The sequence below is a fragment of the Haliotis cracherodii genome, unplaced genomic scaffold (genome assembly GCF_022045235.1).
Source record: "Haliotis cracherodii isolate W230 unplaced genomic scaffold, xgHalCrac1.p SCAF_2, whole genome shotgun sequence".
Lineage (NCBI taxonomy): Eukaryota > Metazoa > Mollusca > Gastropoda > Lepetellida > Haliotidae > Haliotis > Haliotis cracherodii.
The window spans coordinates 72,437,070-72,453,346 of NW_027266275.1; the positions used below are offsets into that span (position 1 = coordinate 72,437,070).

General features: G+C 41.5%; 1 protein-coding gene across 2 annotated transcripts in view; it reads left to right on the plus strand.

Moving 5' to 3' along the window:
• Nucleotides 1-16,277, plus strand: part of LOC139468488 (uncharacterized) — a 40,992-nt gene that overhangs the window by 7,238 nt on the left and 17,477 nt on the right. For both annotated transcript variants that reach the window (XM_071250473.1, XM_071250474.1), the window contains exon 2: nt 8,667-8,820. In XM_071250473.1, coding sequence (XP_071106574.1) covers nt 8,667-8,820 — 154 coding nt within the window. The remainder of the gene's footprint in view (nt 1-8,666; nt 8,821-16,277) is intronic.

Consider the following 16,277-nt stretch of genomic DNA (forward strand, 5'->3'; position numbering starts at 1 on the left):
GCTGCAATAAATCAAACTCGATTATGGCTAATACATATAAATACGTCACAACGTGCTTCGTCCATCAGAGGACATGGGCATATAACACAAAGACGAGTGAACGGGTATCAGAAAAAGGTCATTACGAGAGTCTGGAGAGAATAGAGGGCATCAGTATAAGGTCATGGCAAGGGTTGGAGAAAGTAGATGGCATCAGTATAAGGTCATGGCAAGAGTTGGAGAGAGTAGAGGGCATCAGTATAAGGTCATGGCAAGAGTTGGAGAGAGTAGAGGGCATCAGTATAAGGTCATGGCAAGGGTTGGAGAGAGTAGAGGGCATCAGTATAAGGTCAGGGCAAGGGTTGGAGAGAGTAGAGGGCATCAGTATAAGGTCATGGCAAGGGTTGGAGAGAGTAGAGGGCATCAGTATAAGGTCATGGCAAGAGTTGGAGAGAGTAGAGGGAATCAGTATAAGGTCATGGCAAGGGTTGGAGAGAGTAGAGGGCATCAGTATAAGGTCATGGCAAGGGTTGGAGAGAGTAGAGGGCATCAGTATAAGGTCATGGCAAGGGTTGGAGAGAGTAGAGGGCATCAGTATAAGGTCATGGCAAGGGTTGGAGAGAGTAGAGGGCATCAGTATAAGGTCATGGCAAGGGTTGGAGAGAGTAGAGGGCATCAGTATAAGGTCATGGCAAGGGTTGGAGAGAGTAGAGGGCATCAGTATAAGGTCATGGCAAGGGTTGGAGAGAGTAGATGGCATCAGTATAAGGTCGTGGCAAGGGTGTGAGAGGGCGTGAGAAAGAGGCAAATGGAAGGGCCTGTCGGGTTTGTAGCACGGGAGAGGACACATTATGAGAGGAGAGAGGCCTGGAGGGTGGGTCACAGGGTAGGGTGGATGGCTCACAGGGTGGGGTTGGTGTCTGGTGGGTGGGTTACTGGGTGGGGTGCGTGGGTCACAGGATGGGGTGTATGTCTGGTAGGTGGGTCACAGGGTGGAGTGCGTTGGTCACAGGGTGGGGTGGATGTCTGGTGGGTCGGTCAGAGGGGGGTCGGGTGGGTCACAGGGTGGGATGGGTTTCTGGTTGGTGGGTCACAGGGTGGGGTGGGTGGGTCACAGGGTGGGGTGGGTGTCTGGTGAGTGATTCAAAGGGTGTCTGTAGGTATACATCGAGTTTAGTTCCAACGAATTTCACCATTCCTACACGAATACTCCAGTATAAATGCAAACAGGAAGTCCTTGTTATATCTACGAGGACCACGAATATTGGTCCATGTTATATCTATGAGGACCACGTATATTGGTCCATGTCATGTCTATGAGGACCACGAATATTGGTCCACGTTATATCTATAAGGTCCAAGAAAGGTAAGTGGGTCTTGTTCCATCGAACGAAAAACCTACACTGACTATTTTAATGTATTTAGTGTAGAATCCAGTAGCTGCACGTGCAACGAAAGCCCCGATCCGTTTTCCGCGAAGCATGTGGCGTTTATACAATTGTTCATGTTACATGAATCGAAACAATGTTTTTTGTTTGTTTGTTTAATTACCCCTCTTCAACAGATATTGAATGACACAGCATACTGAAAAACAGTTAAATACACATTACTATTGTACCTTCTCCCGTAATCTTTAGAGATAGTGCTCAATAAAGATCGATGCACACGGTTTAAAGTTTCGAATAAAATGATGGAATTCTGCACAGGCGAGGCTTCACAATTTCTCACATATTGTTTTGCGAGCATCTTGCATCATTCAGTAAGTTTATGAAATTTGAACATCACAAATCAGGTGACATCTTGTTCAACTGTTAAGTTCTGGTCGTGTACTGGCTGTGTGGTGTGACATGCATCAGTATATCACCCCATCAGATCCGTTCTATACCACCTGCGAAACGGTCATAAATCATCGGCATCTGTCGGGTGTTTTCGTTGATCCCAACCACTCCCGGATTAGGCGACACGGGGGATAATGTTAGGCGGCGTCATGACGACTGATTGCACGCTTACCTTGCCTTGTCCATTAAAGGCTGAAACTACGTATACAGTTACCATACCTGTGGAACCCTTCATGAACCACGTGGTCGCCTTTGCAAATGGATTCACAATGTACTGTGTCGTTGCCTCCCTACGCAAATAACAACAACTATTTGTTTGTTGTTTAACGCCACACTCAGCAATATTCCAGCTGTATGACGGCCGTCGGTTAATAATCGAGCCTGGACCACACAATCCAGTGATTGATATCATGAGCATCGAGCTACGCAATTGGGATGCGATGACATGCATCAACCAAGTCAGCCAAAAAGATCCAGTTAGTCGCCTGTTACGACAAGCATGGATTGCTGAAGACCTATTCTAACCTGGATCATCAGGGGACTAACAACTAAATTATATAGGGAGAGGGGAATCTAAGTTGAAAGAACTTGTCCCCAATCCCGTTCACGTATTGTGAATAAATACACGTATGTTTAAACCAAACCCAAGATTATGCATCTACTCATAATCTTCAATTAATTTAATGTTCCGTGAAAACGCGTTGAAGATTTTCTGAGGACAAGGGTGGAATTATAATCATAAGTCTTACTTAGATGTTATTATTTTTTTTATAGTTATACAATTATTATCTGAATTCTTTTTATAAAAGGGTAATATTTACATGGAGGAGCCCAAAACATCCGGGCGATGTTGTCGTCCAGCAATAAATTCATCGATATTAACGTCAAACCGCTTCGTTAGCCTTAGTTAGATTGTACCAACAAAATATCTAATTGCTTTATCCAGCTTTAAGCACGGCACGTGAACGCGCTGAATTATACTCGCACAGTTACCGAGACTTCTGGGATGTGATTGGCGGAGGGGCGAGATGTCAGTCATCTTCAGCGTGTTCGGGGACCATGCCTGACAACTGCCCATTTTTTGCGATAACTTCAACCAGAATTTAAGCCTCCCACTTGAGATAACAAATTCTGATGCATATGAACACTTGTTGCTCAATCCCATGGATTTTATGTTTTTCAGTCAAGACGTCAAGTCAGACTAACCAAATGAAATAACTTCGCTCGTCGCTTGTTTGTTTATCGTCGTCATTTCTCGGACGCTGTTTTTTTTCCGGAGAAGGCGTTGTCAATTAACTACGATCGGTTTTTGTCAGGTACAGCCGACGTTATTGCCCTGCATTTTACCGAGTTCACTATAGCGGCATTCGTCACCACTCGCCCCTTTCCGTAACCTGCAAGAAGACTCGTGCCCCCTATCGATGAATGTTATGTGCGAAAATACGACAAACCAATCATAATGCGCGTATGACTTAGAGTTCTTTGGTCAAAGAATCACTCAGGAATAATTTTTGATTTTACATATGTCTTGCATCTTAAAACATACCCCAGATACAGTTAAACGTGTTCAATCATACAGTCATAATACCGCATGTACCGATGTGATGTCGATGTGATATATATATATATATATATGAATAATTACGCAACGAGTTGACAATTCTTTTAGCTATGCCCGTTTGCACTTAGACGGAACCCGCTCCCAAAAATGGCCACGAGAGGGGCACCTAGTCGCAATTTGGCTTCTCCCGGAATAACACCAGTTGGTCACAAATGCCATAGCGGTTGTGCACGTATTCCGCTAACGACCGCTGCCAAATCCGATTGTATTTCTTTTCGTTCGTATAATATATTCATTCGGTTCCAATACGGAAGGGGCACGGGTGTCCCAGTCGTCTAAGGCGCCGCGATTCGCTGTGCAGAGTTGCGTCCCTTCGGACGCGCCAGAAACCTATGATTGTGGGTTCGTATCCCGATTCGCCCCGATTATGTTTCTAGGTTTGTCAGCACCCGTGCTCGAGGGTTTCACCGAAGTGGTAAACGTCTGAGACCTGCATCACTTTGGGCTTTCCTCCCACATTAAGCTGACAGGCCGCGATATAACTATAATACTGTTGAAAGCGGCGTTAAACCCAACTCACTCATTCCAATACGGAAGCTGTGCTACCAATACGCCTTCATCTTAAAACCATTCAACGCTTTATTCAAATAGATAGAAGGACCTAATGCTGGCAGTTATGTTAATGCATATTCGACCAGCAAGTACGCTGAAGTGTGTTTGTTATCCCACATCGCACCCATGCTGGTTTATCAGTATTTAAACATATGTATAATTATAGAATAATAAAATAGTAAAATGATACAAAACGATTGATTTATTTACGCCACAGCAATCACTGTACCATGACCACATTAAACCAAACAAAGTATCGTTGAAACCGACGTAAAGCCTCCAACACGAACACTCGGGCCAGCTGTTGGCCTAGCAGGTGCTGGAACGTTCAACATCACACAGCAAATTGTGTGTATTTTCTGTCTTTTGTAACTTTATTCTACATATGAAATATCACAGAACAGCTTCAGAAACCCAGATAGAATAACAGACCGCGTGACTACACGTATTAATCTCATGATTTCAACTCCAGAAATTTTTTTTTGTCTGTTTAGGATTCTGTTGCAACGCTGGTCTCTTGAAAAAAAAGGATTTGGCCGAAAAATTACAAACGTTACTAAAACGTTACTGGGCTGAAAACATTCACTGAAACACTGCAAACTTAAGGTCCAAAACACAGCTATGATACCCATATCAAATTCATCACCATCAGAACCATTTCTGGTTTGTTTCATATCAAGCCGCCATCAAACATGGATGTTTATTTTCTTTTCCCCGTCAGTTTATGTCATGTCCGAAATCTACCCGTGAAGATCCGGGATAGATTAGGTCTTCAGCAACCCATGCTTGCCATAAAAGGCGACTATGCTTGTCGTAAGAGGCGACTAACGGGATCGGGTGGTCAGGCTCGCCGACTTGGTTGATGCATGTCATCGATCCCAATTGTGTGGAACGATGCTCATGATGTCAATCACTGGAATGTCAATTTCCCTTTAATCAGGGCCCCCTTCCACAAAGCGATCGTAGCTCTACGTCTGCCGTAATGCTATGCTAAAGTATGGGAGTTACGATAGCGCTACGATGTCTTTGTGGTAGGGGGCCCTGATTGCAGGGAAATTGAAGGGACATCTTAGAAGGTACGAGACACTGCTGTACTGTCCTTCAGGTTTGGTAATGGTGTAGCTGTTAACGTCAGCTGCCGTGACGGTCATCATCCATACAACATGGATCAGGTCACGTGACATGGGGGTTGGGACTACCGTCCACGATTTACATGGAGTGGCAATGACGTACTGGATCACCCTGTCTACGCAATTCATTGACGGCGCCTTTCCACACACTGTACATGCAGTGTTTTCTTTTAAATGAAGAGGAACCACGGCAGCGCAGGAGACTGGGGTCTCTTCTTAAACAGTATATAGGGTTAAAGTTTCACCACATTTGCAGCTAACACTTCTATAACAGTATATAGGGTTAAAGTCTCACCACATTCGCAGCTAACACTTCTATAACAGTATATAGGGTTAAAGTCTTACCACATTCGCAGCTAACACTTCTATAACAGTATATAGGGTTAAAGTCTCACCACATTCGCAGCTAACACTTCTATAACAGTGTATAGGGTTAAAGTCTCACCACATTTGCAGCTTACACTTCTATAACAGTATATAGGGTTAAAGTCTCACCACATTCGCTGCTAACACTTCTATAACAGTATATAGGGTTAAAGTCTCACCACAATCGCAGCTAACACTTCTATAACAGTGTATAGGGTTAAAGTCTCACCACATTCGCAGCTAACACTTCTATAACAGTATATAGGGTTAAAGTCTCACCACATTCGCAGCTAACACTTCTATAACAGTATATAGGGTTAAAGTCTCACCACATTCGCAGCTAACACTTCTATAACAGTGTATAGGGTTAAAGTTTCACCACATTTGCAGCTAACACTTCTATAACAGTATATGGGGTTAAAGTCTCACCACATTCGCAGCTAACACTTCTATAACAGTATATAGGGTTAAAGTCTCACCACATTCGCAGCTAACACTTCTATAACAGTATATAGGCTTAAAGTCTCACCACAATCGCAGCTAACACTTCTATAACAGTGTATAGGGTTAAAGTCTCACCACATTCGCAGCTAACACTTCTATAACAGTATATAGGGTTAAAGTCTCACCACATTCGCAGCTAACACTTCTATAACAGTATATAGGGTTAAAGTCTCACCACATTCGCAGCTAACACTTCTATAACAGTATATAGGGTTAAAGTCTCACCACATTCGCAGCTAACACTTCTATAACAGTGTATAGGGTTAAAGTCTTACCACATTCGCAGCTAACACTTCTATAACAGTATATAGGGTTAAAGTCTTACCACATTCGCAGCTAACACTTCTATAACAGTATATAGGGTTAAAGTCTTACCACATTCGCAGCTAACACTTCTATAACAGTATATAGGGTTAAAGTCTCACTGCATTCGCAGCTAACACTTCTATAACAGTGTATAGGGTTAAAGGCTCATTTTGTGGAAGCCTCTGTGGCTGAGTTGGTAAGATCGCTGACTTCGCGTGCTGGCGATCAGGTGCATCACAGTGGGACCTTCACAGTCAATGCTTCTATAACAGTATATAGGGTTAAAGTTCCACCACCTTCATAGCCAACACTTCCGTAACAGTAAATAGAGTTTTAAAATCTATCACCTTCATAGAAAACACTCTCTATAACAGTATATAGGGCTAAAGAGCTTTCACCTTCATAGAAAACACTTCTATAGCAGTATATAGGGCTAAAGAGCTATCACCTTCATAGAAACATTCATTCATTCTGTAACATTCTGTAACAATATATATATATATAACAGGGTATATGCCCATAGGGTTACCCATCGCCTATATTGTCTAACGCTTTCATAACCACGTGACAGTGGTCATTCACGGCCAGTGCTTATACAGATGTCTGTGTTCAACGGAGAAGATTGAAATTATTCACATGAACATATGTCCGCATTTATGAATACCAGACAGCTGACATCAGACCTATTCTATTAAAACATGACACACGAGATGGCACCAGCTGGTGGTGCCATTGAAGAGGCAAGATAACGCTTTCCCTCGGAATAATGTTTTAAAGATATACAGATATAAAAACTATTGACAAATACTGCGAACAAACTGTTTATAAAGTGAACCTTAAACCTTTAAGGCCCAGCATCAAATTATGTTTCAATACATAACTGTCTGATAGATAGGCTCTATGGTTTTTTGAGTATAAACAATTGTTCTATATGACACATCTGACTCACAGATAGTGTCTGTGGTTTTATGAGTATAAACAACTGTTCTTTATGACACAACTGTCTCATAGATAGGGTCTGTGGTTTTACGAGTATAAACAATTGTTCTATATGACACAACTGTCTCATAGATAGAGTCTGTGTTTTTTTGAGTATAAACAACTGTTCTATATGACACAACTGTCTCATAGATAGGGTCTGTGGTTTTATGAGTATAAACAACTGTTCTTTATGACACAACTGTCTCATAGATAGGGTCTGTGGTTTTACGAGTATAAACACTTGTTCTATATGACACAACTGTCTCATAGATAGAGTCTGCAGATTTTGCAGACATTGCAGACTATTCCCTATTTTGACTTGTACTATACGTTCCTGTGTTTCTTCAGGTAAACAGTTGTTATCCCTGCATGTGTTTGTTACGGTTGCCACCTGTGGGGCAGGATACGCCCACCTATTCGCGAACACCTGGTATCATCACTATTTGGTAGTGAATCATAAACACATGTTTTTCGGAATCGTACAATGGATAAGCGAGATTTCTTATGGTTTGGGAAAAGGTTTTGTTGCGCTTTTTCCACCATATGAGGACTGATTTGTTTAATAAAAGGACTTTGCTTATATGTTATTTTGCAAAGGAAATCGTGTAGTACAGTTCATATCGACATCCGTAACAAGACAGCTATGTTATATCAGCGTTATAGAATGGCGTAGTTTGATATGACCATAACAACGACGATCAATGATAATGTTTGCACAGGGGTACCAACACAAACATCACGTGTCTACACACATGTACTGTCCTGCAATGTGTTTTAACAGCTTGCATCTGTCAAACAGACAACTGCACAAACTTTGCATAATGTGTATTGATTTAGACCATGTAAGATTGTTTTCTTGTTGTTTGCGCCGCGCTATATATTCCAGCTATATGACGGAGGTCTGTAAATAATTGAGTCTTGACCAGACAATCCAGTGACTGACATCATGAGCATCGATCCACACAATTGGGATACGATGACTTGCATCAACCAAGACAGCGGGTCTGAACACCCGTTAGCATCGTCACCTTTTACGGCAAGCATGGATTGCTGAAGACCTATTCTACCCCGGATAGTCCAGACAAACTTCATAATTTCAGCCTAGTTCGTCAAGGGTGGAAACTGGACTTTCACAGTCAGTTACCTCCCTTGCCTCGGGAAGACGATGCTCATGATATTAATCACTGGATTGTCTGGTCCAGACCCAAATATTTACAGACCACCGTCATATAGCTTGAATATTTCTGAGTGCGGCGTTAAACAACAAACAAAGAAATCAAAGCGTCGTGAAACAAAACTCACTCGATTCCTTCCTCCCCTGCTCCCTCCCTCACTCACTCACTGACTCACTTAAATGATTCAGTTATGATTTTCTCTCGTCTGCTTCAGCGCCACAGTGCACCTTCCCCCCTGAACTCCGGGGCGTCTGGAAGACGAGTAGTCTGTCGACCTTGACCTTCACCAACACAACAGTGACGCCACTGCTGTCTTCTGACAAGACGATGTCCTGTTTCCTTCACAGCGCGACTAAATATGTCGTCAGGTGAGACACCTCGTGCAGTAAGGTATAAACTGTATTGGATATGGGTTGCAGTTATCAAGTGGTCACAAAAGTTGCAATTGTACTATTGGGTGGCACAGAGGTTACTGTCTTCACTTACCTCACACGACATGGTCGAATCCCAACATGTTGTTGATAGGTGGTGTGAACCGACCCTGCATCACATCAAGTCTGTAGATAACCAACCGGTAAGCAACAATAGATCCCGTGGCACCATGGCACGGATGTGACGTGGGTAAGCGATTTATTGCTGATAGTCAGCTAGATATACACATGTAGTAAGTTGGCTAGATATACACATTTAAGGATTTGGCTAGATATACACATTTAGGGAGTTGGCTAGATAAACACATTTCGGGAGTTGGCTAGATAAACACATTTCGGGAGTTGGCTAGATAAACACATGTAGGGAGTTGGCTAGATAAACACATGTAGGGAGTTGGCTAGATAAAGACATTTAGGGAGTTGGCTAGATAAACACATGTCGAGAGTTGGCTAGATAAACACATGTAGGGAGTTGGCTAGATATACAAATGTTGGGAGTTGCTATATAAACACATTTAGGGAGTTGGCTAGATAAGCATATTTAGGGAGTTGGCTAGATAAACACATTTAGGGAGTTGGCTAGATATACACATGTAGTAAGTTGGCTAGATAAACACATTTAGGGAGTTGGCTAGATAAACACATTTAGGGAGTTGGCTAGATATACACATGTGGTGAGTTGGCTAGATATACACATGTGGTGAGTTGGCTAGATAAACACATGTAGGAAGTTGGCTAGATATACACACGTAGGGAGTTGGCTAGATATACACGTGTAAGGATTTGGCTAGATATACACATTTAGGGAGTTGGCTAGATATACACATGTAGGAGGTTGGCTAGATAAACACATTTAGGGAGTTGGCTAGATAAACACATGTAGGGAGTTGGCTAGATAAACACATTTAGGGAGTTGGCTAGATAAACACATTTTGGGAGTTGACTAGACAAACACATGTAGGGAGTTGGCTAGATATACACATGTAAGGAGTTAGCTAGATATACACGTGTATATAGTTGCTAGATGTACACGTGGTGAGTTGACTAGATATACACATGTGGTTAGTCAGCTAGATGTACAAATGTGGTGAGTTGGCTAGATATACACATGCAGGGAGTTGCTAGATGTTGACGTTTAGGTAGTTGCTAGATGTGCGCGTGAAGGGAGTTGGTTAGATATGCACGTGTAGGGAGTTCCTATATTACACTTGTGGGGAGTTGGCTAGATGTACAATGTAGGGAGTCGGTTAGACATGCACGTGTAGGGAGTTGCTAGATATATACGTGAAGGTAGTTGGCTTGATGTACACTTGTGGGGAATTGGCTAGATGTACACGCGTAGATTTGGCTAGATATGCACGTGTAGGGAGTTGGCTAGGTGTACACGTGTGCGGGAGAGGCACATATACTCCGACGTGTATTATGTTTATTTGTTGGGCGTACCAACACACGAGATATCTGTATATCCAGATTATCCACTAAACGAAATCTATAACTTCCATGACGCCAGTATTTCTCCAGCTGTCAGCACTCGGTGTCGGTCGGCCTTGGTGTGTGGCTAGATGCGTCCTCATGGTCAGACAGAAAGGTCTCAATGGGACTTTGAGTAAGGTCGATGTGAAACAAGAGTGGCACTTGTTTGTGTAGCGTCGGGTGGCCTTGTTCGAGTACAATAACACCACGCAGAAACTGACTAAAACAGCATCCCTGAAACGCCAATCTTCATTTATTGGGCAATTGAAGAAGATGAAACAAAGTTGTAGGTGGTGCAAAATGTGCATAAAATATGTAGATACATGACGCAACCGTTCATCACATATGTACATACTCCAAGCGAACGTACATCAAATATATGAATGCTCCAAGCAAACTTATATATAAATACATCAAGCATACGTCCATAAAATACATGAATACATCAAACATACGTCTATCAAATATATAAATACATCAAACATCCATCCATCAAATATATAAATATATCAAACATACGTCCATCAAATATATAAATACATCAAACATCCATCCATCAAATATATAAATATATCAAACATACGTCCATCAAATATATAATTATATCCAACATACGTCCATCAAATATAAAAATACATGACACATCAACATCAACTATATAAATGCATCAAGAATACATCCTTCAACACGGCTGATTACTGGTTTTGAAACTTGTTTGCTGGGGTAAAACGATATACACAGACATAGCTGGTTTTAGCAAAAGGGGAAAACAGTTCTGAACTAGATGATTATAGCGATGTGTTGTTAGTTGGGATAAATAACATGTATAGAAAACGTAGTTTGTATGTTATATTAATGCATTGCATTTGAGGGTAAAGTTATATATAGCTCGGCTATAGCTATGTGATAATAATATTGTACTGTATTTGAAGTTAAACTAACACATGAAATAGTTATAGCCCTAGGTTAGAATACAGTTCTGCGGCTGTAGAAGTCGACATGAAGATTAATGGGCGATTATATCCCGTGCTGAAGTGATTAACTATCAATGTAGCTTCTGATACATAAACAGGTCAATCAATTAATTTCCAACATTATACTGTTGTCAGTTATGTTGATGTTTGAAGTATTTTTATATTCTTTAATTTGTTTCATCTTCTTCAGTGAAATACTGAGATTTATTTCTGTTGCCTGCAGTGTTTCAATATGTCAGTTCTCAGAAATCTGTAGCTTTGTTACAATCAGAGAAGCAAGTTCGGATCTGGCGGTCCAATGAAACCCTCAATGTAGAGGGCTAGAAACCCATATATCATGGCAGTACCGCAGTACCTATCTTCAGTGATGTTTCCCCGGGCGGGACATAGTGACGCTCCCTAATCAGGGGCATCCTTCCTTGAAAGAGCTGATGTTTGAGTTACCTGTAGAATGGATGGGTTTATGGTTTATTGTCAGAGATACAAGATGCGTCGAGTGTACGAGTCACGTGACCCCCCCTCTCCCTCCCCCCTCTCTCTATCTCTTTCTCCCCCTCTCCCTCTCTCTCCCTCTACCTGACATTTGATTTGATGATGTTGAGGAAGCTTACTTGATTCTGCCACAGAGGTTAGATTTTTTTATATTTCTATCCTGAAAGCTATATAAAGAAAATGATGTGTCCTCAATTCATATTCTTGAGTATGTCACATCCAAGTCGAAGAAAGTAAAAAGGGATGTTGTTATTAAGTTTAATGTCCCATTATTTCCACACAAATATTACACGTATGTCATAACGTAATAATAGGACATTTCCCGTGCGCCCTTATCATATACCTCGAACGTTGACTTACAGACACATGGTTGAACCTTTCACCAGCCGCATATTTTGTTCTTACTCAGTCTGTGGCGGCATAATAGCGCATGCGCACAAAACTTTCACTTTCACAGCAGCTGTGCAGATGAAGTATCTAGGTATTTCTAAATAACACATATCCTCATTATAACGCGTTGAAGGCGTTAGAGGTCATCCACGGTTACAAGCTGTTGTAAAGGTGGTAAATATTTTAATTAGAAAAATAAATTCACTCTTGTATAGTTCATATCAATGTGCACCATTAGGGTGTTCACATACTGCGACAAATGTTTATATAGTTAGTTTTCGGTTAATTGTAAGCATAATTAAACATGGGGTTTTATACGTCTCGCGTTAGGTTTTATACCACGAGCTGGAGGCAACAACGTCTTTGTACCAGGATCACTCAGGGTACATAGGGGTTTATACTCCATGTGATATTGCCACAACGAATTGGGGGAACGAACGGCATAAAACCCCATGTACCCCAAGTGATCCTACTACAACGAATTTATCTTACCAAAATATTTTAACATAACATCTAAAAGAATTAAAATAAATACACAATTGGTAGAAAACAGCTGTTCGATTGATATAAGGTTAGCTTGTGCTATGTCACGTGACTTCCATTGGCTCGAAAAAAAGCGTGAGGCTTTTAGCTTCGAAGCGGGGTATAAGGGATTTAATCTAAATCTCAGAAATCCACGTACAGCCTGACCTGCTCGTGGCGGGGTACAAGGGTTTTATTCCCCCACTGAGAAATGTATTTCGCTCCAAGGCGGGATACATTGTATTTTATCATACGTCCATGTCAGAATGATGAGATCTGATTGGTCCACGTGATTACTTTGTACTAGATAAGTGTAAATGTTAGTTTTTTTATCATCAAACAAAACCACTGTGACAGATTGGACGACATCCTCGTTTTTCCAGGTTATTATATTCCGATAAATACCCTGGATCCTTTCGTGACTATAGCTTTGTTTTGAGCTAAAAATAGCCGTCCAATCAAATTCTTCTTCTGAGCGAGAGACATTCTGTGCTGAGACATACGAGCGATGACCAGCGATGGAGGTGGTGACGTCACTTCCGAAACGAAGCAGTGGTTGGCGAATGTATTCCTAGGAATTTTCTGGATTCCCATAGACACGTCTTTGATCGAGGGTATTTATGAAAATAGAATAGAATAGAATAGAGATATAATACAATACACTAGGTAACCGAACATGATCGGACAACGGGAGGTGCGTTATCCCGTCACACACAGATGGCTCTGTTTGATAACCTGTACACGGAAAAGTGTGACATTCTGTATATTCAAATACCCGTTCTTAGAACATAGAACCAAATATTCGGCCGGGAACAGTGTGTCCGAATTCATTTTTATCACAAAAAATAGTCAGATAGCTAACTGAGCTAAATCAGCTCGTCTGGGAGGAGGGGTAGCCTTGTGGTTAAAGCGTTCACTCCCTACGGTCAAGGTTCGGGTTCGCTTCCACCACATAGGTACAGTGTGTGAAGCTCATTTCTGTTACCCACTGTAACACTGGTGTAATATTGCTAAAAGCGGCATAAAACCAAACTCCCTCACTCAAACGGTGGCATGTTAGGGCGGTTACAACATCGCCGTAGTTAACTGATGATGGTTTAGGTTGTTCATGATATTACATCTTACATGCGGTGCTAGGGGGCGCTCCTCGTCACGAGGGAATATAGGCAAGTCGATTACCCTTTAAACTGATATAACGCCAAATAACCTGAGCACATGGGAGGCTACCCAACCGAAACATAAACAGAGGTATTGATGACGTCATGCCGTTTCTACTAGCATTAGAATCATTGTATTAATTCCTCCAATGTACAATTTGAGGTCGCCTCATCTCACCCGAGAGTCATGCCAGTATAACAAATGTAAAACGGTTGTATTTTCATTGGAAATCGTTAAATTGAATTGTAGTATTGAGACAATAATTTGTATCGATCAAAACACATATTCCTGTACCAACCGCTTTGAAGTGACAGGTACAATACGGCCCATAACAGCGGGGAGCACACCACCTAGATATGACCAATGTCAGGCTCTTGAAGTAGGGTATGTTCCTCGGGCATACACGACACAACGATCCATGATTCAACATTAAATCATTGCATCAGTCTCGTGACTGCAGATATCGAATTTAATCCGACATATGTGAGCACTTGGTTTTCCTGACAGCTGGAAGACTTGAACACTTGATCGATACAGCAGTAAGCCTGTGTAGTTACTGAACCAACCCAGAGAGGTGACCTTGACGGTGCAATGTAGGAAGGAGGATCGGCCAGGCGTGAACAGCTCTATACCAGTGTCGTGATAGTGTACAGTGTTGTGTGTTAATACACCCTCCTCATACATTGTGTCTCGAGTTGATACATCACAATACAATGTGTCACGTGTTAACTCACCATCGTCATACATTGTGTCATGTGTTGATACACCACCATTCATTGTGTCACGTGTTAATACACCATCATGCATTGTGTCACGTGCTAATACACTATCATGCATTGTGTCACGTGGTAATACACCACCATACATTGTGTCACGTATTAATACACCATCATACATTGTGTCACGTATTAATACACCATCATACATCTTGTCTGTTTATACATTTGTTTTGCCGAAAAACATAAGGCCACGCCCACTGACGGACTGCTGATTGGCTGACAATGGAATGGGTGGGGCTTGTGTTGCATTATTGCGCTGAACGGATGTCACTGACACTGACTTTTTGTGTGTGTGTTGATGATTACAAAAACAATCCGAGAAGTTATTATTTTTCGTGTATTTATTCATAAGAATTGATTTCAATATGTTTTCTTTCGTTGATGAAGTTATAAACGTAAAAACCTCTGTAAATTCATAAACGCAAATTATATTGAAGCCAGTTCTAAAATACATTAAGCTTACATCATAAGGGATAGTGTCATGAGGAAACGCCAGTTATAAATTCAGCACATACTGATGTGACAGTGTCTGTCTACAACGAAGATATTCCACTTTTGATTTCAGTCAGGGTTTGGAGGTAAACTCAATGGGTGCAATGGGGGCAATATTTAATAAACATAAATTGCAATAAAACTTGTCTGTTATTTGCGATATCCCATACACAAATAAAACATCTGCTCTTATTTACCCCTGAAATCTGGTGAACTTTCCTGATAAAATATATTAAACGGTATCAAATGTTACTCACCTGTGAATGCGACAAACGTTGGTCATATTGTATTGTCACATGTATATGCAACTGTCACAAATATCCAATAAAATAGAGACGAAATAGGGCTGTTTCCAACAGGGTTCAAATGCGCAAATTAATAAACAAACATACGAAGCATGCAAATAATTCTGATTTCAGGTGCTATGCTGCATTGTAGTGTAGTATCGTTGACCTGATTCAGGTGCCATTGTTGAGGGTATAAAACTGTACGTTGACCTGATTCAGGCGTCAATGCTGACGGTATGCAAGTGTATGTTGACCTGATTCTACGCCATTGCTGACGGTATGCAAGTGTACGTTAACCTGCTTCAGGCGCCATTGCTGACGGTATACAGGTGTACGTTAACCTGATTCAGGCTCCATTGCTGACGATATGCAGGTGTATGTTAACACGATTCAGGCGCCATTGTTGAGGGAATGCAAGTGTACGTTAACCTGATTCAGGCTCCATTGCTGACGATATGCAGGTGTATGTTGACCATATTCAGGTGATATTGCTGACGGTATGCAAGTGTATGTTGACCTGATTCGGGTGCTATTGCTGACGGTATGCAGATGTATGTTGACCTGAATCAGGCACCATTGCTGACGGAATGCAGGTGTATGTTGACTATATTCAGGTGCTATTGCTGACTGTATGCAAGTGTATGTTGACCTGATTCAGGCGTAACTGTTGGTATAGTGTTAATGTCGTCACGATTATAAGAACATCACTGACGTCATGCTGACACAGATTCGCCCTAAGGCTATACAAGTTTCTACCTTTTCATTAATTATAATTATAGCTAATTATTTAGTATGGGTTATGAATAGAAGTGCAATATTATTGTTAT